The following is a 27800-nucleotide window of genomic DNA, read 5'->3' as shown; positions in this document are numbered from 1 at the left end:
GGACAATTATTGTTAGGCAAGTTTGTATGAGACCTTGTCAGTACATTATGTAGCTGGGCATGGGGAGATGGCTCAGTAGATAAAAGTGGTTACATACACGCAAGTGGACCAAAGTTACTAAATTAATGCCCAGTCGTTGTAGCAGCCCCTTTGTAATCCTGGTGCTGGGGAGGAAGAGTCAGGGGAGCCCTTGGGCTAGCGTGATAGCTAGACTAGCGAGACTGGGTTCAACTGAGAAACACTGTCTTAGTGAATAGGGTAGAGAGAAACTTAGGAAGACATCCAACACCAACCTCTGGTCTCCACCTGCACCCACACTCTAGTCCATCCATACATACACACACACACACACACACACACACACACACACACACACACACATACACACACATGCATATATACAAATTATACATATGTATTAATCAACTATGTTCATTACATTGAATGAGTATCAAAAGAAATGTCTACAAAGATAATGAGAAAGACAAACAGCATAAATATCCCAAGATTCAAATGTAAAGATATGGGTTTGATAACAATTTAGTAAAGAACTAAAGGAATACCTTAGAATCACAAAATCCAATACTTCAGAATCACAAAACACAAGGAGTCCACTGCAGTCCCACATGGAACATCACCAAATAAGCACATCACTGAGCTTCAGTAAGAAACACTAACTACTAAATTTACTAGTTAATTAGAATTGTGAATGAATTCTTTCAACATAGTTGAAGTGAATATGATGAGAGATCATATTTAACACCCCTTAATAACCTGTCCATAGCTAAAAATTCTAGAATCTCATATTTAATTGCTGAAACACAAAAAATAGCTTCTCATCCAGGTTCTAGTTTTTAAGTATATTTTGAAAGGAATATTGCTTTCCTACCTTCATACTATTCTATTTAAGGTATGTGGCATCACTAATGGAGTGCCTTCAACTTTTCCACTATAAATCCACCCTTCAGGTGTTTCATAGCCATAAAATATAGTACTGGAAAGAAAGGGGAAATTTCAGTAAAAAAAAAAAAAAAAAAAACAAAAAACCAGTATGACTTTTCTCAGAAAGTATTTTGGAGTGTTTGATATTAATCATATGTCATGTTGTGAGACAGTCTGTAAATAAACCAAGTGTCATGACAGGTTGAATAAGCTAGAAGTATTTAGCTTCAATAATGTTATGAAAATTTCCACATCTGGAAAAAGGGAGAGTGACCCAATAAAACTGGCAGGTGTATCATGTAAGACATAAAAAAGGCAGGCATCTTTATTAATGATCCTAAAAGTCAAAGCTAGCGGATACTTGATGGAATTATTTTGTGATTTATGGCTGAGTCAATTTGCTCTACACTATTGTATTTTCTGAGATGCCAAAGGGGCCTCTGAGAGGAAAGCAAAGTGACATGTATAAACCACACTCATGCAAATAGATGACTATCACATACATTGCAAAAGAATCTCACCAAATTTTCTGCCTTTCCTAATTATATAAATGATCATACTGATACTTTCCAAACAAAAATTTAAGGTACACAAGAAAATCATTTCTTAATTGTCTGTGTTGGGGTGTTTTTTTTTTTTAATTTACACACTTATATGGTGATTCTCCATAGAAGCTGAATATTTGTATTTTCTGCGTAAGAAGGTAATTCTATAGTGCACTATAAAATATACAGTTGAAAACAGATTGAGATTTTGTATACGTATGAAGAATCATATACATTGAGAGAATGAGAGAGAATGCAGAGTTTAAAATTGGTCTAATGTGTGTCAACAGGAAGAGCCTGTGCAATCAGATGCAACAAACACTGTTTCCACGTCTAGACATCCAATGAGCTGTGCAGATCACTTGTGAGCTGAAGAGAACAGATAACAGGATTCCATCAAATACATTGTCATATTTCAAGATCTATCAAGATCAAGATGTTATACACTGACATCGCATGTGCATGGATTAGATGCTTGCAACATAAACCAATCACAGGAAAGGCAGGAGCATTTCAGATATAACTACATATAGCTAATGCAGATGGTAGATCAATATTCCATTATAATTGTCCAGTGGTCTCAAATGTCAGGCAGCTAGTGACTATGTCTTCAACAAAGTTTTCAGTTCCACCCTGACTTTAGAAGATCTAAACTGTTAGTAATAATGAAATTCCTGCACTTTTTATGTTCTAAAGAAAGATCAATTTACTCAAGATAATATCTGAAAAAGATGATTCTTAATAAACAATGATTATATATCTCAGTAATTTTCAGAAACTTCTATTATTAAATATTATATAATACTCTATGGTAGAATGAATCACTTATGCTTCAATCTTGCTCCACAAACTTATTTAGCTTCTGAATTTCATGAAGCACATTTTTTTTGTCTTGATTAACATAAAACCTGTGGGTATGTCAATGAGAATGGATGTTCTTTATAAAATTCTTAATGTTGGAGCTGGAGTTAAGGCTCATTAGTTAAGGTACTTGCCTGCAAAGCCTAATGACCCAGATCTGATTCTCCAGTACCCACATAAAGCCAGATTCATGCATATGGAATTCATTTGCAGTGGCTAGAGGCCCTGACCATTCTCTCTGTGTGTGTCTGTCTCTTTTTCCTTACAAATAAATAAATAAAAATTCATCATGTCATATTATGAGAAAATAAGAGCTAGATGATATTATGGAATTGGATTAAATAAAAAAGACATATTTTGAGACACAAAGCTGTATGATGCACTCAGTGATGTGTGTATAAGGTATGTATCTGAAGAGAAGGACCTAAAGAGAGAGGTAGAAAGTGGGAATACAAGATATCAATTTAAAAAGAAAAAAAAGAAGGGAAGTTTTCAAAACTCTGGCTTAGGAAGTATATCTCCAAAATTACAAAGTGTCATTTAAGCTTTGAGCACTGAAATGAGATGACCAGTATTCTACTGTTAAAAACCACTGAGACAGCAAAGGACCATAACACAGAAGCTACCAGTCTGGAATCTGAGAAATCTCAAGAACTGAAACCAACCCAACTGTTGCATGAATGAAGCAAACGAGAGTTCACAGAGTACCGATATTAGCAGAAAGTATTTGTGAACTTTGGGTTGACTGGATGCTGTTGATGAGAGAACGGATGCCACGGAGAAACCCTGGAGATGTGGGAGTGAGCAAGGTAGGGAGATGCCACACATCCCAGTTCTGAGTAAGCAAGGGGAGCCCGGGAAGCACCAAGACTGAGAAAAAGCAGAAGCAAGTTGGGGACTGAGCTCAGCGGTGCGGCGCTTGTCCAAGAAGAACTGGGTGCTAGTCTTAGTATTAGGAAGGAAAGAGAAGAAGGGAGACTGAAACTTGCAAGTATGAAATTAGGTACAGATCACTGCAACTATAACACATAAAATAATAATTATTAATCATTTCTGGAGTAAGTTCACTTTTTTTGCTTAAGAAAAACGTCAGTGTGTCTGATAATATCACTGAAGGCCACACAAGTAATAAGGAACCAGGAATAAATTTCTCCTTACTCTGACAGCCCAGACCTCTCTCCATAGCAATCTATAGCTTTTCAATGATAACAAAAGGCAGGATAAACTCATTGGAGTTCTATGTGGTGAGCTTTGTCCAATACAATATTTATGTTGATACCCTAAGGCCTTTAATCCAATAGTTCAGGATAAATAAAGTCATTAGACTGGGTCTTAATACAATACTTCCCATGAGAAGAGGAAAGTCAAACTCAGAAATTCAGTGAGAACACCAAATAAGCAAACATGGCCGGAGGCCTCACAGGAAAAGAGCTGCAGATGCCTGGCTCCCGACCTTCTAGCAGAACTTTCAGCAAATGCTGCTGTTTCCAAGGTATCGTTTGCGTAACCAGACTTTTACAAATAGGATTTTAGTATAAACAATAGAAACTGTCACAGGGAGCTCAGAAGGCGGGCATGCACCAACAAACATACTTTTGATGAACTGGACAAGGTTGAGGAGTTTGAAGTAAAAACAGTTATATCAACAAACAGTACTCAGAAAACTGTTTATCTACATGGAAGAAGCTGAAGAAACATCCTTATCTCTCATCCTATAAATATATATTTCCTATATAGTATATATACATATCAATTATACACACATACACACATATATATACATATATACATATACATATATACATACAAATATATGTGTGTGTGTGTGTGTGTGTGTGTGTGTGTGTGTGTATAATACCAAAAGAACAGGTAACCAAGTCAATAAGAGAACAAATGAATTGAATAACCAGTACTCAAAAAAGTACAATAGCCAATTCAATGCTAGAAAACAATGCTACACATCCTTAGCCATGAAAAGGGTATAAACCAAAAGCGCAACAAGCACCAGCCCAGTCAGAATGGTTATCCTCAAGATAGCAAACAACATCAAATACCAGCAGGGACATGGGGAGGAGATGTTACACTGTTTGTTGGAATGCAAATGAGCTCAGCCGTTATGGAAATCAGTATGAAGATTTATCAAAAACTAAAGTAAGATTTCCATATTATCCTGTTGTACTGCCTTTGGATAGATGACAAAGGGATTTGACTCACCAAGAAAGATTTCTACACTCCCATGAGCCTTAGCTAGTCACAGTAGCCAGTTTATGAAATTCTCAGTGTCAGATTTGGACAAAGAGAATGAGGCATTTGTGCATAATATGTACATAGCATATGATTTAGTTCTGTGTAACAATTTCCTCTGGATACAGTTCATCCTTGATTGAAAGCAGTCTAGAAATTGAAACAGATGAAGCTCCTTACATCTCAGAAATTAAACAAGTCTTGGGCGTCTTCACAAGTCTTCTGAAGTTCCAGAAACTTCTAATATCCACAAGCCCTCTCCCCAAGGAAATAGGAGAAGTAAGAAGTGCTTGGAAGGAAAGATTCTCCTATCAGCTCAAGTGCCTGTAAGTCCTGCAGTGGGCTAAAGAGATGCAAGTGGTCACCTTTGCTGGGTGAGCTTTGTGCTTCTGCTGCTGCTGCCTTTGTGTGGTCCATGTGTGGTCCTGTGAGGAACTCTTTGCCCATTGTCTTTTAGCCCCTCTCCCACACTCCTGTGACTACTCACTGGCCTCCTGTAAGTAACTCCTCTCCCATCCTTCTATTAGCATCTCCTCATCCATGCTCCAAGTCCTCACCCATGCTTCTGTATGTGACTCCTCAACCATGCCAGTGTAAGGAACTCATCGCCCATCCCTCTGTAAGTAACTTCTCAGCCAAGATTCTATACATAACTCCTCGTCCACGCTCATGTATACACCCTCATCCATATTCCTGCAGGGAACTCACTGGTTCCACAAACTGGACTTTGGTGTAATTATTTCTTCAGTCTTTTGTTGATGCCCTATCTGGAATAAATAGATCTTTGTTCATATCTCCCCAGGAACAGTTTTATGGAGCATTCAGACATAAAAGAAAGATGAAATTATGTCATTCTCATAAAACTGATGTAATTGGAAACCATTGCATTAGGTGAATTAAGCCAGATATAGAGAGATATACTGCATGTTTTCTTTTATGTTAGGACCTACATTTTTAGCAAAGATTCAAAGACAGAGTTCTGTGCAGCATGAAAAGGGTCAACGGCAGTGTGGAAGAACACAGGTGAGGCTGAGGAAAGAGTTACTTTCATATCATGATCATAGTTATGATCAAAGTATATAGCTACATATGCAAAGTATTATAAAAACCAACGTTTGTGCAGGTAACATACACTGACAAAGTAAAAAGAAAAAAAAAACCCATCAAATTCCAGAATAACATTATAAAATCATCTCTATTCAGTTTTAATTTACAAGCAATAAGATCCATCTATTTTTAAAAAGGAGTTTTAAAAAGAAAGCCAAAGATCAGAGCAGAGATCTCCAAGTGGAGATGGCGCTGGTCAAGGCCCGGAAATCAAAAATGCTGATAGAACTGTAAACACCAGGCTGGTGGGATTTCAGATGGAAATGAGGATTTGTTTACTGAGAGTTGGACTAACGGCCATCTTCCCTACACCATACTTCTGAAGGCATTGTGGGTATGTCCTCTGGTCTTGTGGAAGGCTAAGTTTAAATATGATTGAATAGTTTATTTGACAGAGAAAATTTCAAAATAAGTAAAAAAAAAACAAAAAAAAAAAAATTCAGACCATGGCATGGATATTACTGATATTACTGGCTGGTTTTAGTCACACAAACAGTCCCTAAAGGGAAACTGCAGCCTGGCCAGGAAAAAAGAAATGGGTAAATCTTGTTTGGGAAGCAATGGGTGGGCCATGGTGTGGTTGGAAGGCCACTTGCTAAAGACAATATCAGGAATGTTAACCATTAGCAATAGGGAAGATTCCTTTAGGGAATCTCAAAAAGGGCTTCAAGACTCTCATTTTTATCATAGAGCAAGCAGATCCTAGAAATGCAGGTTTGTTTTAGGGACCTTCCCCGGCATAGTCGCTTCGGGAAAGAGCATCAGCATCCCCTGCCCTGATACTCTGGGTGTGCTGAAAAGCCAGGAGAGGGCACCATCGTGGCTACCCGGTGCCCGCCCTGGGAGGAAGCCTTAGCACCATCCCTATGGGCAAAGTTTTGCAGCTGAACAGAGGCGAGAGTTAGGGCGTTGCAGAAGGTTCCGCTGAGATTGCAACGCCGGCCTGGGTAGACAGGCAGTGCTCTCCAGGGCTGACGGCCCTGCAGGGGGCTCCTTGTACGGTGGTGCACAGTAAGGTTTTGAGTGTGAACGTGAAACAGAAGTAAAATCCCCAGGAAGAGCAAGATAGTAGCAGGCTGCAATGCATGCTGGGAATAACAAAAGCACTGTAAAATCAGCCCAGGATAGCCACGCAGGATGTAACCAGCATAGCACTGTGGACAGGTACGCTTTTGAATTTTTTTGTTTATTTTTATTTATTTATTTGATGTTTGACTTTTACAGTGGGTCACAGCTAAGAATTTGCCCGTCTAACATGAAGCATGGTCTTGACCTTTGAGCCATGACAGGATACTTAAGACTTTGGGACTAAGGTTGTGCAGTCAGGGATCAATTAATACATTATTTACTTATTTATTTGCAAGTAGAGAGAGAAAAAATAACGATGTTCCTGGACCTCTTGCAAACAAACTCTGGATGCATGCATCACTTTGTGCATGTAGCTGGGGAATCAAACCCAGGCTGGCAAGTGTTTCATGCAAGCACCTTTAACTGTTGAGACATCTCCCCAATCCTTCTTACTTATTTATTTATTTATTTTATTTGTATTTATTTATTTATGTATTTGAGAGCGACAGGCACAGAGAGAAAGACAGATAGAGGGAGAGAGAGAGAATGGGCGCACCAGGGCTTCCAGCCACTGCAAACGAACTCCAGACGCGTGCGCCCCCTTGTGCATCTGGCTAACGTGGGACCTGGGGAACGGAGCCTCGAACCAGGGTCCTTAGGCTTCACAGGCAAGCGCTTAACCGCTAAGCCATCTCTCCAGCCCTATTTATTTATTTTAGACAAAATGTCTTGTGTGTAATACACTTTTCCCCATTGTTAAATAGAAAGGAGTGTTTTGAGACCAATAGCAGAATATTATCCTTTGGATACTAAAATATCCCATGAGGACTTCTCATCAGAAGCTTGTTTCCCAGGTAGCACCTTCCACAGGGGAGGGGAGCAGCATCTGCAGGAGATGTGCAGTAGTGGGCAGAACGCAGGCCACTGTGTACACTCCCTCAGGAGGAGCCACAGAGCCCTTCTCACTCTGCTTTCTGCTTACACTTGAGACATGACCCCAGCCCCTCAGCGCTCACTCCTTCCAGGAAGTGCTGCCCTCCACTGCCCTCACCAGAGGCCAAACAAATGAGGCCATGTGGTTGGCCTGCAACCTTCTAAAACTAACCAAACTCATCTGTTTCTTTTTATGATTTAGCCACCTCGGGCAATTCAGTGCTGCAGTGAAATGCTGATTCTAAGGAGTGTGTCACTGGATCACGCTCTGCTCCCCCTTTAGTCATAAGGAGACGATGCTACTCACTAGTTTACCCAGCTTGGCACTTTGCATCTCCGGAGGCATCTGAAGTCTGTTTACTGCTGAAGTTGGACAAAGACCATGTGTTTAAAGGCCATACAATAGCAATTGTTATCTTCTAATTGCAGACACACACACAGTGTTTACAGTTTACGAACTATGCGTATTACTTGCCAGGAAAGGTCTGGGCCCATTATAGAAGGGGGGAAAAGAAAGCAGAGCTCTAAGTCTGGCCTTCTTAATCTAATTTTTATAATTAATTTCACAGATATTCTCTGTGGTATCCACAGTGCCCAGAAAAGACTTACACATTGTTGATTCTAAATAAATGGATCTCTAGGCTAATAATTTATTCACCAGTAGAAGATTCTGTTTCAATATTTGTTGGTTAGGAGTGACTGGAAACTCCTCATGTGCCTCACCCTGCACTAGGCACCTCTCCCTGCTGTGGACATTGGATTGGTATCTTTTTTTCTGTTATATATTATTGCTCAAGGATTTGTAAAGGCAATATGGCTTAGCTTGTGTGTCTGAAGAAAATGAATCAGTGAGATTTTAAGCAATGTGTAAACTTAAAATTATGCGTATTATAAGGCATTTTATCATTGTATCTGGAGGCAACTGAAGGAGAAAACACATTTCAGTAGCAGATTTCCAGACAATGTGTTGAACAGCAGTATTAAACTTAAGGAATGCTGCTCTATATTTCAACTGTAATTTTTCCAAAAAAAATATGTTCCAAGAAAATCAGTTTCTTGAATCTGAAAGTCATCATCTCGTGAGCCAAACCCATTAGGAAAAAAAATAAGACAGAAAAGAAAGAAAAATCCATAGAGCTCAGCAGTCTACCATGTGTCCTGTAGAAGCAGGAGTGTAACCCAATTCTACATCATTTCCATAGACCTTCCCCAGATACAAAAGCACATTTGAAATTAGAATTTCTCTGGAAAGCATGGCGTGTCTTGGTAGTGCTTTGATTGCATAGCCTGGAAGAATGCTGACATGAAATCCTACACATGGCATAGAACTTACCACCACTATCAGCCTAATGGCAAACCTACACTTCCTGTCTCCTCAGACTTCCATATGTGCCAAGACATTAAGTCTCATCACAGGTTTACTTTTTATTTCAAACATTCCCTACAGCTAATGATTCTTTCTCAAGCATTTTGTGTGGTAACAGAGAGCTGCCAAGATGCTTAGAATTCTAGTATAACTGAAAAATGCATGAGCGGCATCTGAAACATCATACAAAGGAAACAATGAGAGAAACCACATAATCACAGACGGTGCCACTACCTCCACAGCCCTCATGCTGCAGAGACCCAAGCCAGCACAAGAGACCAATCCTATGAAAATGAGCAATGGCCTACATTACTTGAATGTGTTTCTCATTCAGTAAACATTCACCAAGCATTACAGAAATGCCTAAATTTGTATTAAACCCCTCCGCACACAAAAGTACACATTTATCTTGTACTTCCTTAATTATGGATGATAAGAAGGGTTTTAACTTAAGGATAAGTGCTCCTATGGATTTATTCCAGTAACTGAATAATGAAACTGTAAACTAAAGTAGAATAAATGAAATCGTTTGAAGACAACACTAGGCATTGCCTCCTGCGTCCTTAGAGGCCATATATAACTTGGCTCCTTAAGTTAAAGGATGTTGAGTTTTCTTATTAATTACCAAAGTACTATTGCATGGCAAGCCTGACTCTAGAATTTTTTGGATAAAGCACAGAACTTCTGCCATCATATAGCCTGTATTCTAGAGGAAAACAAAAAATAAAAAAGTACGCTATCATATATCACAAAGTGAAAAAAATTGTAAAATAAATAAATAAATAAATAAATGAAGAATAAGGCCTACAACTTAGAAGGGTAGGAGGCTCCAGAGAGAGTGAGCTCAGAGAAAGCATCACTAATGACACGGAAACAGAGTCACTAATGAACTGAGGGAATAAATACTGTCGCTAGAGAAGAACCTTACAGACTAAGAAAGACCAGCAGGTGTTAAAGAGATGGCTCAACAGTTAAGGAGTTTGCCTGCAAAGCCTAATTACATGGGTTAAGTCACTTGCCTTCGAAGCCTAATGACCTGTGTTTCAATTCCCCAGTACCCACCTAAGTCAGATGGATAGTGGCACATGTGTCTGGAGTTTGTTTACACTGACTGGGGGCCCTGGCACACTTATTCTGTCTCTCTTCTCTCCTCTCTCTCTCTCTCTCTCTCTCTCTCTCTCTCTCTCTCTTCCTCTCTCCCTCTCTTTCTGCTTGTAAGCAGAAATGGCTGGAGGAAGGAAGGGAGGAAAGAAGGGAGGGAAGAAAGGAGGCAGAGGGTGTGAGATGGATCACGCAGGAGGCTGCAGATCTTGAAAAGAACTTGAATGTGACTCTACGCCAGAAAAAAAGCCACTAGAAGGTTATGAACAATGGGGTGACATCCCTCATTCACATAGTCATTGTTTCCGGCAGCATCTATCTGTCAGAAGTTAATGGTTTTCTAAAATTTCAAATTCAAAGAACACATAGTACTAATCATTATAACAATGAACCATATTTATATGGTATTATGACATATATGTCAATCATCTAATGAATATATGCATAGAGAGGGAGAGAGAGACTATGCTTTAACAGAATATCTAAAACACCTAAACATCGATATAATTCATTACTTTCCTGGTACCCTTCAATTTAGAAACAGTTACATAGTAGAAGTGAACTTACTATAAAACTCAGGAATCATGGTAAAGATGCTAAAAGAGTTTATATAACATAAAAAGGAGAGTTAAAACCCTTTTTAATTTAGTTAAAATTCCAAAGATTTTGTGTCTGCAAACATCGCATGTTTATCAGTAATGATTCCAGGCTAGTAATCTAAAAGAGTTAAATTCCTTTTTCCTTGAAGCCCACCAATCCTATCAGGCCAAAGTCTTGCCAGTTTTACCTGACATGATGAAACAAATCTGTTCACTTCTATCACAGCCTTCTCTCTAATGCTTTGTTCAAACTACTATTCAACAACTTTACTTCTGTTCCAGCAACTAAGCTATTTCCTTCACTACAAACAAATAAATAAAATAAAATATCTACTTAAAAATCTACTTAATTGTGCCACATAAAGGAATGTCTCAAGACTTAATGCAGAAAGTTCCATTCCTCAGTACAATGTAAAGGCAAGGGTTTTTACATGTCCAGCCAGATCATTTTCTAAATTCCTTTTACCACATATTGTTTCTCATAATTGCTGTGTTTATTCCAATGACTCATCTTGTACACATGTGTTTCCATCTTTACATAATCCTTTCGTTTTTCTTTACTCTGATTTAGCTATTACCACCTCCCCTGAACATTTTCTATGTATTTCTCATAAAACACTGTCATTTTTATTAAAGCTATTTGTTTAGCCAGGTGTGGTGGTGCATGCCTTTAAATTCAGCTCTTGGAAAGCTGAGGTTGGAGGATTGCTATGAGTTCAAGGCCAGCTTGGGGCTACATAGTGAATTCCAAGTCAGCTTGGGCTGGAGAGAGACCCTACCTCAAAAACAAAAACAAACAAACAAAAAAAAAACTTATGCCTGCATATTACTTATTTAAACACAATGTTTGACAAATAATATTTCTTCTGTTTCCACAGTGAATAAGCAACTAATTAACGAAATATTAACTTTCAAGTGGCACATGGACCCTGCCTACTCCACTACCTCCAAACAGAGCCGTGAAGATTGATCCCTTACTTAATTGATCTGCGTTGACTGTAAATGCTCTCACAAACTTTATACCTGATGATGCTGATCATCTAAAGTGAGAAGAATATAAACTTGGCTTTCAAGAAATCAGTAGTGGGCTGGAGAGATGGCTTAGTGGTTAGGCGCTCACCTGCGAAGTCTAAGGACCCTGGTTCAAGGCTTGATTCCCCAGGACCCACATTAGCCAGATGCACCAGGGGGCGTACTCATCTGGAGTTCATTTGCAGTGGCTGGAGGCCCTGGCACACCCATTCTCTCTTTCTCTCTGTCTCTTTCTTTCTCTCTCTCTGCCTCTCCCTCTCTCTGTCTATTGCTCTTGAATAAATAAATAAATTAATTAAAACTTAAAAAAAAAGAAAAAAAGCAATCAGTAGTCTCATAGTGAATTCCAAGTCAGCCTGGGCTAGAGTGAGACCCTACTACAAAAAACAAAAAACAAAAAAAAAAAAAAAAATGAAATCAGTAGTCTAAAGGGAAAGATGTATGTGAGTATGAAACATAGTTATTGAGATATCAAAACAAGAATGGAAATGAAAGACAATTTATTCCTTTAACAGTCAACAAAGCAATGCAGACCAATAATCGTCTTTACAAAGGAAACCAAAAAGTACAGCAGGTGTCACCTTGCTCAAAGGTGATCTATGAATAAACAAGCTTTATTAAATGTGGAAAAGTAAGATGTGTCATGGTTGACTGCATGCTGTTGGTGGGAGAAAACTGAGTTCCAATTAGTGACTAATAGCATTTTGTTTTGTTTTGTTTTTCTTGTTTGTTTGTTTTTTTTTTTAAGGTAGGCTCTTGCTCTAGCCCACGCTGACCTGGAATTCACTGTATAGTCTAAGGGTGGCCTCGAACTCACAGTAATCCTCCTACTTCTGTCTCCTAAAGGCATGTGCCTTCCCACCCAGTTTCTTTCTCTCTCTCTCTCTCTCTCTCTCTCTTTCCTTCCTTCCTTCCTTCCTTCCTTCTTTCTCTCCCTCCCTCTCTCTCTCTCTCTCTCTCTCTCTTTCCTTCCTTCCTTCCTTCCTTCTTTCTCTCCTTCCCTCTCTCTCTCTCTCTCTCTCTCTCTCTCTCTCTTTCCTTCCTTCCTTCCTTCCTTCCTTCCTTCCTTCCTTCCTTCCTTCCTTCCTTCCTTCCTTCTTTCTCTCCCTCCCTCTCTCTCTCTCTCTCTCCCTCCCTCTCTCTCTCTCTCTCTCTCTCTCTCTCTCTCTCTCTCTCTCTTTCTTTTTAATAGCAGCTTGCACATGATGACACAGCTCTGAAATCTAAATATATCTCAAATGCTTCATTTGGCTTCCTGAAGCAGTCTCTGCCAAAAATCATCCTAAATGTGAAATAACAATACTGAATCAGAAATTCTCAATAAACTGGATATCAAAATAGTATGATGTAAAATGACCCTTTGTGGTCAGGTCCACAACAGGATACCACGCCGCAGTTGTTTAATGAGGTGTCGTCACTTCTAGAAAGGAGATGCCCTCCAGAATCATGGAAGCTGTCCACACATAATGTGGAGTATCTTATGTGCTGTTCTCACCCGCATTTGTCCTGCCCAGTGTGCCACAAGCGGGAATGCGATTACACACCAAATTCCTGAGAGCAGATGTTCCTCTCAACCTCATTATGAATAAATCTCAAGCACTGAAAACTCCAACGTTGTATACATATTGCCAGAAATAGACTTACTGGCTGGAGAAATAGCCTGACAGTTAAGGCAATTTCCTGCAAAACCAAAGGACCCAGGTTCTATGCCCAAGACCCACATAAGCCAGATGCACAAGGTAGCACATGCTTCTGGAGTTCATTTGCAGCGGCTCAAGGCCCTGATGTGCCCATTCTCTCTCTCCCCCAACTCTGTCTCTCATAAATAAATAAATAAAGCAATTTATTCTATACTTTAAAAAATATTTACAAAAAATAGAACCTAACATTCTCCTTAAATAGACAATGTCAACTTGGTAAATAATTACTAACACCAAATATAAAAGCAAAATTCTGAAAAAGTTCAAATGTTAAACTTGTTATAGTGAATAATATAATTATATTTTTTAATAAAATTACTGATAAAAGTCACTGTCATGTACATACATTTCACTGTTTCTGCATGAAATATTTTCTCCACAAAGGACTGCATGTAAATGATTTTTTTTCTATAAAAAGCACAATGGGGCTGAAGGGATGGTTTAATAGTTAGAGCATTTTCTGGCAAAGCCAAAGGTCCCAGGTTCAATTCCCCAGTACCTATGTAAAGCCAGATGGAGCATGTGTCTGGAATTTGTTTGTAGTGGCTGGAGGCCCAAGTGTGCCCATATTCTCTCTCTCTGTCTCTAATAAATGAATAAGCAAAAAAGAGTTAAGAAAGGCATATTTGTAGGGAAATATAATACAAGTTACTTATATTTAAGTATACAGGCTAACTTTTGCAGGATGTCTTTATGCTTTTTAGACAAACACCAGATGATTTATGGAGGAATGCCATATAGATCTCTGGACTAGGAGAAATTCTTTTGATGTCACAGATAAATGGTAGGGTAGTAGAACATACATAAATATAAGAATTTATATGCTCAGTTCCATTACAATCTAATTTTGCACTTTCATATGGAATAGACCCTCTCCTATAAGAATCTTTATATCTTTCTTCATGGGGAATAAAGAATGCTAATGGCCCTTCCTTCAGTAAGTTTCTCAGATGGTAACAGCAGGAAATAATCAACATATCACTTTGGCTATGGAAAGGCTTGTCTGCAACCCCTTCAGATGAAAACACTTATTATCTTCCTCCTAATCTATTTGAATCAACCATCTTTCTTGGAGAATGATGGATGCCTTAGCTTCATCTTTAATTTCCTACATGAAATGACTGAAATTATGTCATTCTCAGTGTCCAGTCGCTTCCACTTTTCTAACGTTCATATTTTATGAACTACCTTCTACATATTTAGAGATAAAGTAAAAAAAAAAATACTAGTGAATGTAGCATTCTATTTCAGAAAAACTGGAAGCATATAATGATAATTTCCAAAAATCACAGTGAACATTTAGTTTTTATTATTATTATATTTGGTAGTAAAGTTATTTCACAGGGAAATCAGAACATGGATGTTTCAGAGATAAATTCCTAGATAATAAATTAATTATACTGGCTTTGGGAATATGGAAGTGAGACAAAAGCCACGCATGATGCTGCATTTACCACACCACGTGCATTTTTTTTTACATCACAAAGAATTAGAATTAAAAGCATCACCTTTTCTAAACTTGTTGTTCCTCCTATGACACCAAGCAGCTGATAATGACAACAGTGCAGACTGAACAAAATGAAATAGATGACAACCTGAGCCTCTGAGCATTGTGGAAGAGCCAAAAAAGAGAAATGACACCCATCTGTTTTCTTGTTCTTTTGCTTTCTTTTTTTTTTTTAAGTTTTTTGTTTATTTTCTTATTTGACAGTGACAAACAGAAAGAGGGAGAGAGAATGAGCCTCCAGCCACTGCAAATGAACTCCAGATGCATATTGCCCCCCGTGCCTCTAGCTTTCGTGGGGAATGGGGAATCGAGCCTTGAACCAGGGTCCTTAGGCTTCATAGGTAAACACTTGACCGCTAAGCCATCTCTCTAGCCCCCATGTTCTTTTGCTTTCTTAAAAACTATTTTCAAGGTTTTTCCCCAAGTGTAGAATTCAGGAGCAGAGCAAAGGCAGCAAGTGCTTACAGGCTAAAAATTGGAACAGAATCCTGTGTTTCTGTGCAGAAGAACTGGGGAGGGGGGAGATAAAAGTTAGAGAGTAGACAGGGAAATTGAAGTGAGAGAAATGAAGATTGTTTGTATTTGAATTACACAAGTCTAAAACTATCTGAAAAAGTGAGGCATGCATCAAATATCCATGCAGAATAGGAAATACTTCAGGAAAGCAAAGTGAGATTAAAACTGCTTCTATATGTCTCAGAATATATCCCAAGCCTTAACCTTGTGGGACAGACTGAAGCTTTGAGACCACATGTGCAAGATTTAAAGACTTCAAAGTAATCATTCGAAGATTATGGGAGGGGTGCCAGAGAGATGGCTTAGCTATTAAGAAATTTGCTTGTGAAGCCCAAGGACCGAGGTTTGATTCCCTAGTATCCATGTAAGCCAGATGTGCAAGGTGGCACATGCATCTGGAGTTCGTTTGCAGTGCCTGGAGGTCCTGGCACACCCATTCTCTCTCTCCCTCTCTCTCTCTCAAAGAAATAAATAACTAAAAAGAGTGTGAGTGGTATGGTTTTGTTATCTTACTTTTTTTTTTTTTTTTTTTTTTTTTTTTTTTTTTTTTTTTTTTACTTGTAGGGTCTCTTCATAGCCAGAATCAGAGGGGAAATTCCCTCGTGTGTCTACAAAAGAGAGGGAAAGTTAACAAATATTAAATATACTGAGCTATTCCAGTTTTTCTTTTCAATACACCTTACTACAGGGGTAAAGAGTGTACTCAGTACATATCCTGCTAGGGTTGCATCATAGCTAAACTAACCAGAGAAAGGATGTTAATACCTAAGTGTAGCTCCCTTTGTCTTTTACATAGGAAAAGAAAACTGTGCAACTCCATCTGCCTCAATCACTCTACCCACCAACACCCATATAGTTCACATTTCATGAGCTCAGATTCAACCAAAGAATGAGACCTAGTAACAAGACCACAGATTGCTTCCTCTTCCCCACAATTACCACAGTTACTAAAGTTCCTTTTACCCAACATAGTACCACCTGTGTACCTTTCCACAGAAAATTACAGGCATATTACAAGTCAAAATACACAACTAAGATGTCTGAACAAGCATCAAAGCCACAATCAGATAGAGTAAGAAGCTTGAAGTTAACAGAAAAAAAATTAAGTTGTTATTATTATTAATAGTAATATTATTAGTATTGGTTTTTCCAGGTAGGGTTTCACTCTAGTCCAGGCTGACCTGGAATTAACTATGTAGCCTCAGGGTGGCCTCGAACTCATGGTGATCCTCCTACCTCGGCTTTCCAAGTGCTGGGATTAAAGGTCTGCACCACCACACCCGGATAAAGTTATTATATTTAAAGTTTTAAAATTACTATACTCAAAGGTTTGTTGGGGGAGGGAGGGCAGAGAGATAGTCCAGTAAGTAAAGTGTTTCTTCACAGGCATGAGGATTTGAGTTTGGATCCTAACTGCCACATTAAAGTCAGGTACCAGTGGCCTGGTAGTAATCCCAACACTGGAAAGACAGAAATATGAGGCTCTTCTGGGCTTACTGGCTAACTAAGTAAGGCAAATTAGTGAACTCCAGATTCAATAAGAGGCCTTGATCTCAAAAAAAAAAAAAAAAAAAAAAAAACAACAGACAAGCAGGGCTAGAAATATGGCTTAGTGGTTAAGCACTTGCCTGTGAAGCCTAAGGACCCAGGTTCGAGGCTGGATTCCCCAGGACCCACATAAGCCAGAAGCACAAGGGGGTACATGCATCTGGAGTTCCTTTGCAGTGGCTGGAGGCCCTGGCGTGCCCATTATCTCCCTCTGTCTCTCTCCCTCTCTCTCTCTCTTTCTCTGTCTCTCTCTCTCCCTCTTTCTCTCTCTCTGTCACTCTCAAATAAATAAATAAAAATTTTAAAAAACAGACAAAAAGTAATATGATTGAGAATGGAAAAGTGTGGGGGTGGGGAGGGAGGGAATTACCATGGGATATATTTTATAATCATGGAAAATGTTAATAAAAATTAAAAAAAAATGATGTGGAAAGTGAATGAGAAAGATATTCAGTGCTATCAACCCTGGCCTTCTAGACATACAGGTGTGGTCACAGCCATATGACCAGACCCCGACACATACACACATCAAATAAACACACATGTGGAAAAATTAAACAATAAAAATAAATTCAGAGAAAGTTTCAAAAGCAAATGATATGAAAGAACAGATAACTAATATAAAGCAGAGCTATATTATTGCAAGAAAAATTCTCTATAAATCAATATCAATAAACAGAAAAAAGTGTGATTTCACTGGATATATAAATGTACTACACAAGCTGGGAAAAGAATATCATAGTGCCAACATGTAAAAATAGAAACACTCTAAGCTGGGCACAATCTCCTGTTGCTTATGTCCACCTTAGGTTGGCCAGAGGGTGATGTCCACCCTCTGCTCTTGCCATCGTTTTTCCCTGCCATCATGGAGCTTCCTGTCTGTAAGCCAAAATAAACCCTTTCCCTCCCAAGCTGCTCCTTGTCAGGTGATTTCTGCCAGCCATGTAAACCTGACTGCAACACCTTCTCTCCCCTGCCCTTGCCTTCCTCCCAACCTACCCATGCCTCAGTTTCCATGTTGGCAAAATAACATGGAGGATTATCTGTCCCCCCCCTTTTTCCCCTCCCCCCCAAAAAGAAACAATCGTCCAGACAGAAATTGTCCTCCATATCCATGACTTGACCTTGCCTGGCACTACCTGCACAAGACCTTCATGATAAGAGGGAAAGATGTTAACATCAAAATAAAAGAGTAATGGAGAAAGGGAGGAGATATGATGGAGAGTGGACTTGAGAAAGGAAAAGTAGGAGTTAATGATCTTGGTTTACTGCCTGTAATTATGGAAGTTATCAATAAAAAGTTTAAAAACAAAGAAGTGGAAATCTGTCATTTGTGAGCCTTAGGAAACTAGAAAGAGAAGAGAAACCCCAAACTAAAATTTGGTTCTTTGAAAATGTCCATAAAAGTGATGTCTTTAAGACAAGTGAGACAACAAAAAAAATATGATACAAAATATTGATAGTTTCAAAACAAAACTGGAGAAGTTTATTATGGACTTAATAGACATCATAGTATCAGTTCTCCTGATACTTTTTTGTTATTTTTATTTATTTATTTGAGAGTGACAGACAGAGAGAGGATGAGGGGGAGAGAGAAAATGAGCACTCCAGGGCCTCCAGCCACCGCAAACGAACTCCAGACACATGCTCCCCCTTGTGCATCTGGCTAACAATGGTCCTGGGGAGTCGAGCCTCAAAGCAGGGTCCTTAGGCTTCACAGGAAGCAGCTTAACCGCTAAGCCATCTCTCCAGCCCTTCTGATCCTTTTAAGTATTTTTAAAAATATTTTATTTTCCTTTATTTATATAAGAGAGAGAGAGAGAGAAATAGACAGGGGAGAGAGAGAGAGAGGATAGGTGCACCAGGGCCTCCACCCACTGCAAACGAACTCCAGATGAATGCACCCCCTTGTGCAGCTGGCTTAAATGGGACCTGGGGAATCAAACCTGGGTCCTTTGTCTTTGCAGACAATTGCCTTAACCACCAAGCCATTTCTCCAGCCCTCTCCTGACCTTTTTTTTTTTTTTTTTTTTTTTTTTTTTAATAGTCCACACAATTTGGAAGGGATTTTCTGCACCTGGACAAACTGATTCTAAAGTTCACAAGAAAAGACAAAGGAATGACACTATTTGATTTCCTACCTAAAATATTAGATCCAATAAGCATTAACATGTAAAATAACATGACCTAAGTACATAATTTAATGCCTTCAAAAACTCAGCTTAAGGGCCTGGAAAGATGGCTTAGTGGTTAAGTGCGTGCCTGTGAAGCCTAAGGACCCCAGTTCAAGGCTCAATTTCATAGGATCCACATTAGGCAGATGCACAAGGGGGCGCACTTGTCTGGAGTTCATTTGCAATGCTTGGAGGCCCTGGTGTGCCCATTCTCTCTCTCTCTCTCTGATTCTTTCTCTCTCTGTCTGCTGCTCTCAAATAAATAAAAATAAACAAAACTTTAAAAAACTCAGCTTAAAAAAAGGTCTATATCTAAATGAAATAACAAAAACTACAAAACTCCTAGAAGACAGTGCAGAAGAAAACCCATTTCACCTTGGGTGTGGCAAGGTACTATGCCATGAGAGATAGAATTGAGAATGAGAACTTCCTTAAACTAGTCACCCACAAACTGTAAAATATCTTCTCAGTGAAGAATAATCTCAAGAGAATGAGAAAAATAAGCCTTGAACAAGGAGAAAGTACTTGGAAATGACACATCATGTAACCAGTGATATCCAAAATAAACGGGGAGCTCCTAAACGTTCAACAATAAAATTCCTCATGACAATGTGCAATCGAGAATGGGGAAATATATTCAACATCACGTGTGATTAGAACATTACACAGTGTAGCAGCAAATATATGCTACTGTACACTTAGGCTTTTTGGAATGGTGAGTTCAAACCAGTGAAGAGACAAAGTGAAAGGTTGTAGAACCAAGAAAAACTCATTACTAGTGACAATGCAAAATGGCATAGCAATTGTTGAGGTTACCTTCACAATACTGGCACAAAACACCCAAAATGACCAAAAGCAGCTTGTGGGAAGGAAGGGTTTATTTTGGCTTACAGACATGAGAAAATCTATGATGGCAGGGGAAAACTGTATGAGCAGAGGGTGGACAACACCTCCTGCCCAACATGAGGTGGCAAACACTGGCAGGAGGATGAGCCAAGCAATAGTAAGGGGAAGCTGGCTATGATACCCATAAGCCCACCCGCAACCATGCACCTCCAACAAGGTTCCAATTTACAAACTGTCATCAGCAGCTGGGGATCAGACATTTAGAACACATAAGTTTATGGAGAACACCTGAATCCAACCACCACTGCTATTTTGGAAGGCACGTAGTATTTTCTACAAAACTAAACATACTTACATATCTACCATGTAACTAGGCATTCAGTAACCACAATATTGGTACTCACCCAAATTCTTTGCGGGTGCTATCCATTAAAATATCTGCACACAAATTCTATGGCAATCACCCATAAAAATTGGAAAATCAGACATGAACCAAAATGCCATTGACTAGGTGTCCACATAAATTAGTGTGGCACATTTATATTATAGAATATTATTCAACAGTAAACACAAATGAGATGTTGACTCATGACCATACACAGTTCTCCAAATGTACAGATTATGCAACATCCAGAGGGAACCAAGGTGTAGGCTAAACTTTGGGGTAGGAATGATATGTTAATGGTCGGGTTATCAATGATAACAAATCATTGAAGGGTTTTTCTTTCTTTTAAAAAATATTTTATTTATTTATTTGCAAAGTGAGAGAGAGGAGGGAGAAGAGACAGAGAGAGGGGAGGAGAGAATGGATGCACCAGGGCCTCTATCAAATAAACTCCAGTTGCTTGCACCACTGTATGCATCTGGCTTTATGTGGGTACTGAGGAATTAAACCCCAGTTGTTAGGCACTGCAGGCAAGCACCTTAATCACTGAGCAATCTCTCCAGTCCAAAAGGGTTTTTAATATGTACTGGAGAAGGACAGTAGTCTGGTCTAAGCAAGAAGTACTGAGATGAATTGCCCTTTTAGAATTGGAGTTTCATTAGGAGAACTATCAGCAGCATGACACGGTCCCAAAGCCAAAGCTTCAAAATCCAAGGAACAAAGGGAGGTGTCCCTCCGATGACGTCATCCCTGAAATGAATAAGACACTGAAACTCATACAAAGTATCTATAAACACCTAATATAACACTTCTCCCAAAGGAAGAATAATAACCTAGTATATCACGAAAAAGAATGAAAAGTTGGGAATGCTTAACAGCTGAATAATAAGTATTAAAGAATTGGCTAAAATCTTTCTGAATTTATCAGGAAACATTCACTTGAACCAGTTAAAAGAAACACATGCCTTGATACCTAAATTTTCAATTGCTGAAAAATAAGCACAAAGAAAAATATTGTTGGCAGCTAAAGAAATTGGTCCAAGATCCACCCGACACCACTGATTTGAGTGTAGATTTTTTTTTAATTTATTTTTACTCAAAGAGAGAGAGAGAACTAGCATGCCAGGGCCTACAGCCACAGCAATGGAAGGCCAGATGCAGGCACCACCTTGTGCACATGAGCGACCTTGCACACTTGCATCACCTTGTGTGTCTGGCTTACGTGGGACCTGGAGAGTCAAACATGGGTCCTTAGGCTTTGCAGGCAAGCACCTTAACTAAGCCATCTCTCCAACCTGAGTTTGGATTCTTTTTTTTTTTAATTTTTTATTTATTTATTTGAGAGTGACAGACACAGAGAGAAAGACAGATAGAGGGAGAGAGAGAGAATGGGCACGCCAGGGCTTCCAGCCTCTGCAAACAAACTCCAGAAGCGTGCGCCCCCTTGTGCATCTGGCTAATGTGGGACCTGGGGAACCGAGCCTTGAACCGGGGTCCTTAGGCTTCACAGGCAAGCGCTTAACCGCTAAGCCATCTCTCCAGCCCCTGAGTTTGAATTCTTAATGAGAGAAGACAGAGGCCAGAAGACACCTTGACAGCACTTTTATAGTACTACACTAACAAAACCGTCAAGTTCATAATTCAATCGTGAGTGAAAAGCCCCTTTATGAGGAAGTATAAAGGGCATAAGAAACTAAACAACCATGTCAGTAGTAGACATAATCTTTAACAAATTTTCTTTGGTCTGAGGGAAATTATATGCAAGGAAATTTATATCTTCAAACATGAAAGGTTAAAAAAATGGCAAACATTTATTTGGATATAAAAATAATAATTTTAAATGCTATTTATTTATCTATTTGAGAGAGAGAGACAGTGTGTATGTGTGTGTGAATGAGAGAGAGAGAGAGAGAGAGAGAGAGAGAGAGAGAGAGAGACAGACAGACCGTGGGCATGTCAGGGTCTGCAGCCACCACAAAGGAACTCAAGACACATCTCGAGTGTATCTGCCTTATGTGGATACTGGAGAATCTAACCTGGGCATTTAGGTTTCACAGGCAAATGTCTAAACTGCCCAGCCATCTTTCCATCCCCCCCGGCAAATAATAATTTCTGGAAAGATTTTTAAATACTTTTATACCTGCTTAAACAAAATATCTACTGACATTTTCAATGTCTAAAGATTTAATGCATATTTACATAAAGATGTAATGTATATAACAAATACACCACAAGGATGAATATGAGGAATTAGGAAGAATTCTATATTTCATGTAACACAACTCAAAAATAGTTCTTTGTGTGTATACATACATACATACATATATACATATTTATAAATATATATATATATATATATATATATATATATATATATGGAATAAATCATTTACTGCATGGGGATATGGTATGTGTGTTTATGCATTTATATTTACCTGTGTGCAGACACACACATAGGTTAATGCCAAGTGTCTTCCTTGAACACTGTTCACAGTTTTTTTTTCCAGAGGCACATACTTTCAGTTGAACCCAGGAGATTGCTACTTCTGCCAGTCTAGCTGGCCCACTTGACCTAGAATTTTCCAATCTTGCCTCCTGGGAGCTGTGATTCCAGGGACACTGGCACACCCTCCTGGCATTTTCATGAGGACTAAGAGTTCCAAACTCAACTCTTCAGTGTTGTACAGCAAAAACTTAATGCCAAGTGACCTCCCAAGCCCCTATATTTTGGAATTCTTAACCTCCCACAAATAAGGTATCAAAAATATAGTAATAGATAGAGTAAAATAGAATGCACAGGCGGCAAAGTGAAAAAGGTCTATTTGTCTATTAAGATAGAATATTTTTACATCTCAGAACCTGTACAACAAGTAGACAAAAAAAAAAAAACAAAGAAAGAGAATATCATATTTAAATGAATAAAGAATTCTGCCCAATGATTGCATGATACCTTTTTAAAAGTACATGTGCTACATCCACCCAGAAAGATCTCATGCTGAACCATAAAATATATCTCAGTAAACCTTAATGAAGCAAGATAAATGTCAAGTTTACTTACAGATAACAACAGACTTGCACACAAGTACACACAAACTAAAGAGAAAAGGCTCAAAAAAATAGCTATCAAACCAATGAGTCTCTGAGGATATAGCACCATCATTTCACAAGTGCCATCAAACACTAGAAGAGTGCACATGCTACTTAAGTCACTTTATTGTAAATTTTACATATTCACCTTGAAAGATGTGACATTCTATATCATTGCCATAATATAAAGCAAAATGACAGCAAAAAATAAACTGTAACTTTTGGTAAAAATGCAGTAATATCATATTCATAAAGGTTAAATTAATTTCACAAAAATGGTGAGTGCTGGGCTGGAGAGATGGCTTAGTGGTTAAGTGCTTGCCTGTGAAACCTAAAGACCCTGGTTCAAGGCTTGATTCCCCAGCGCCCACGTTAGCCAGATGCACAAGGGGGCGCACGTGTCTGGAGTTCGTTTGCAGTGGCTGGAGGCCCAGGCGTGCCCATTCTCTCTCTCTCTCTTTCTTTCTTTCTCTCTGTCTCTCTCTCTCTCTCTCTCTCTCTCTCTCTCTCTCTCTCTTCCTCTGTGTGTGTGTGTGTGTGTGTGTGTGTGTGTGTGTGTGTGTGTGTCTGTCTGTCTGTCTGTCAGTCTGTCTGTCTAGTGCTCTCAAATAAATAAATAAAAGTGAACAAAAACTGGCATCTCTGCCTCCATTAAAAAAAAGGGTGTGTGACAGGCTGGAGAGATGGTTTAGAGGTTAAGCGCTTGCCTGTGAAGCCTAAGGACTCCAGTTCGAGGCTCGGTTCCCCAGGTCCCACGTTAGCCAGATGCACAAGGGAGCGCACACGTCTGGAGTTCGTTTGCAGAGGCTGGAAGCCCTGGCACGCCCATTCTCTCTCTCTCCCTCTATCTGTCTTTCTCTCTGTGTCTGTCGCTCTCAAATAAATAAATAAATAATGGAAAAAAATATTAAAAAATAAATAAATAAAATAAAAAAGGGTGTGTGCTGTAATTCTAACTTAAAAGTCTACATTTGAATAATATATTTTCTTTATGCTTTACTTTCATGTGGAAAGAGCCAATTTTGCCATTTCACGTATCCACATAGTAATATCATTTAGCAAATAAAATGTAAATCATAGGTAGGATGAATGTGGATATGTGAATAGGATAAGCAAAACATTCTATTTAAAGGGTTCTTTTGTATTTATGTGTGTTCTAAAGTTTGCCTTATATTTTATTTAGCAAACAAAAATAGCATTTTACCTTTCGGATTGGTTAAGAAAGTAAAAGATAGACTTAGTAAAGAAAGTTCATACATTTGTGCACATTCTTTTCTTGTTGCTGTTACTGCTTTTGAAGTAAGGCCTCACTCAAGCACAGACCAACCTTAGTTTGCTATGTAGTCTCAGGTTGGCCTCGAATTCACAGCAACCCCACCACCTCTGTCTCCCCAAGTACTGGAATTAAAGGAACGTGCCACCACACCTGGCCATTTGTGTACATTCTCAAAGATAATTACATTTCATAATAAATAAGTTTCCTATTTAAAATTTTATAAGATTTCATTAAAGTCCAAGATGGTACAAATTATATATCACAGAAACTTAATCATCTACCTGATACTAAAGTTTACATTTTTTTTCTGAAAATATAGCAATCTCTATGCGTACACTTGTTTGTATGCACATATGTAAAGGCATGTTTTTATTTAAATATGAACAAAATACAACCCAATATACTATATTGAACAACTGTACTCAGTTATACTCTGAAAAATAAATAAACCTAAATTGGTGTGAAAGCAGTCATGAATGGAATGAATAACGCCTCGAGCGTATATCCTTGTGTGGAGTCAAGGCTGAGGTCTGTTTATTCTGTCACAGAATGGCTGAGAACTCAAGCATAAGTCACCAGACTCAATGACTGAAGGACAAAAAGCCATTGTGATAATTAGTGAAACATGCATTGTGCAGACTATCTCACCATACACACCCTTCCCTTTATTTACTTTTATTTATTTATTTACTTTTATTTATTACTTTATTTATTTTAAAACCTGGAAGTTCAACTCTACCATCTGTGGTCCACTCTGAGAACACACATAATGGAACCAGGAAAGCAGACTCTATGGCTTGGACATTTCTCTAAGTTAACTTTCCAGAAAAAGCAACTGAAAAAAAAAAAAAAAGTTATTTTCTTAAAAGAAAACAATCCAATGCACCGAGTAAAGTCTGGGAGTGAGACATTCGTTCTTCCCAGGAGAACAGGACTCCTGTGGTCACGTAAGCCAGTCTCTGTAAAGGTTTCCCAGGCGCCCAGTCACCATGGTCTAATCCTTGTCTTAGTGAACAGGAGAAAAATATCACTGCTGTGCTCACCGAAGAAAGTAGGTCACCCTTTGGAGTTTTCAACTTTGTCTTACAACATAGATTGTTTGCTTGGGTTATTACCTCAGCTCATCAGATTCAACAAGAGTAGATTTTTAAAAAAAGTTTGATTTATTTTTACCTCAAAAACTTCTTCATCCAAAATTCTTGTCCCAAAAACTGTGATTCCATTGGTATCAACAATTGATCTCTCACTTCTATCGAGTGGCTTTGTGGTTTTCTTCTTACAATCCACAATCATTGTCACGGTTTTCTTCTCCACACTGATGGCAACCCGATGCCACCTGATGAAAACAAAAAGAAAAAGAAAAAAGTCATCCCTTTGGTAAGCTTCAAACACATTGGCTGCCAAGCCATCATTCACCCTACCAAGTGTGCTATAAATTTCAAATAGCTGAAATGAAACAAAAGCCTTGACAAGGTCATGAATCAATTGTTTAGCTGGTGACTGATGGCTTACTGTTCAGCCAGCACAGTCCTAGGAATCAAAAGAACAAACACCCCTAAGATGCAGGACACGGATAGTTGTCTACCTTCATAAGAAGGGCCTGCCTTTTGCTTCCCTTTGTGTTGTAGAAACAAAAGCTTAATCGTGCTGTATCCTGATGAGTGTGTTTGACAGACGCTAGAATGGGATCCAGGGGAAGTAATAGTTTCTGTGTATGTAAACGCTTTCTTCCAAAGTAGAATTTCACTTACAAAAAATTCCTTTCTATGAAGGCTCCAAGAATGGCTAGAGAAAGGGATGTTTACTAACTCTATAGTCTACATCTGCAATGAACATTCTAACTGTCTCACACAATGCATTATGCTGTCATTATTCCCATTTACTTCAAGTGCTTTCAATTTCTTTTTTTTTTTTTTCACTTTAATATTGAGACAGTTATAGATCACTAGTGTGGGCAGGATCCAAGACCATGACATGGTATCTCTCCTTCCCTACAGGGTTGGCAGAACCTGGTCCTCTGAAAGAAAGCACAGCCAGTGACTGTGCAGAGCAGGAGTCTGGATTCACTTTGCAGCTACTACTCCAACTCACTAAAAGTACTGATGACAGGCTGAGAGGAGGAAATATGGCCAGGCCCCTGGAAACACGTGTACCCATGCTGGATGCTACAAAGTGTTTTATTAACAATAGCTGGTGCGAACAAAAACCACTAAGCAAAGCTCACTTGGATTCTGCAACCCACTGTGGGTTATATATGTATGCATATGTATTTTTTTTCCAAATTAATAGTGTAAGATTAATATTCCAGAAGTGTCTAGGAGTGGATCCATAAAATGAAATACCCCCAAATATTGCACAACCTTTCTTAAAAGGTTTGTTTCATAAAACTTGGCATGACTCATCATAGGGACCAAGTATATTTCCATATACACTTAATCACTGGTCTTTCCACTAACACATTCAACTAGCAGAGGAATCTGCTTGGTTTGAACTCAGCAGATTTATGTAAGGAACCATGGAACCACTTAATACAGTGAGAGGAAAATTTACACATACTTCATACCAACGGACCCGTGTCTTAACATAAACCCTTCCTAGTCATGTAGGGAAGGGCAAGAACTCATTTCAATGGCTAAAAATCAACTGGGATGCTAAACTTAATACTGTTGATGAACTAATATAAGCTACGCTAATAGTATGTCAAAGTCACAGTCACACAAAAGATTGAAAATAATAAATCAAAATAATATTAAATTTGCACTTTGTTTTACATTCCTTCTTAATTATTCCCTTTCTTTCATTATATTTTCATTATCAATGAAATACCATCAATTTTTATGTTGAAACAAAATCCAATGTCTTTTTTAAAAATGTTTTTATTTATTTATTTGCACTCAGGGAGAGGATAGAAGAGAGACAGAGAGAACGGGCGCAGGGCCTCCACCCACTGCAAATGAACTCCA

The 27800-nt window shown here is 38.7% G+C and overlaps 1 protein-coding gene across 7 annotated transcripts in view; it reads right to left on the bottom strand.

Annotated features, from left to right (window-relative positions):
• The window catches only part of Col11a1 (collagen type XI alpha 1 chain), a 183247-nt gene that overhangs the window by 127035 nt on the left and 28412 nt on the right, over nucleotides 1–27800 (bottom strand). For all 7 annotated transcript variants that reach the window (XM_045138399.1, XM_004659073.2, XM_004659074.2 and 4 more), the window contains exon 4: nucleotides 26011–26173. In XM_045138399.1, the coding sequence (XP_044994334.1) occupies nucleotides 26011–26173 (163 nt within the window). The remainder of the gene's footprint in view (nucleotides 1–26010; nucleotides 26174–27800) is intronic.

Source organism: Jaculus jaculus, chromosome 19 (assembly GCF_020740685.1).
Source record: "Jaculus jaculus isolate mJacJac1 chromosome 19, mJacJac1.mat.Y.cur, whole genome shotgun sequence".
In the NCBI taxonomy this organism is placed as follows: Eukaryota; Metazoa; Chordata; class Mammalia; order Rodentia; family Dipodidae; genus Jaculus; species Jaculus jaculus.
Note: the sequence above shows the minus strand (reverse complement) of the source record. Positions and strands in the feature narration are given on the sequence as shown.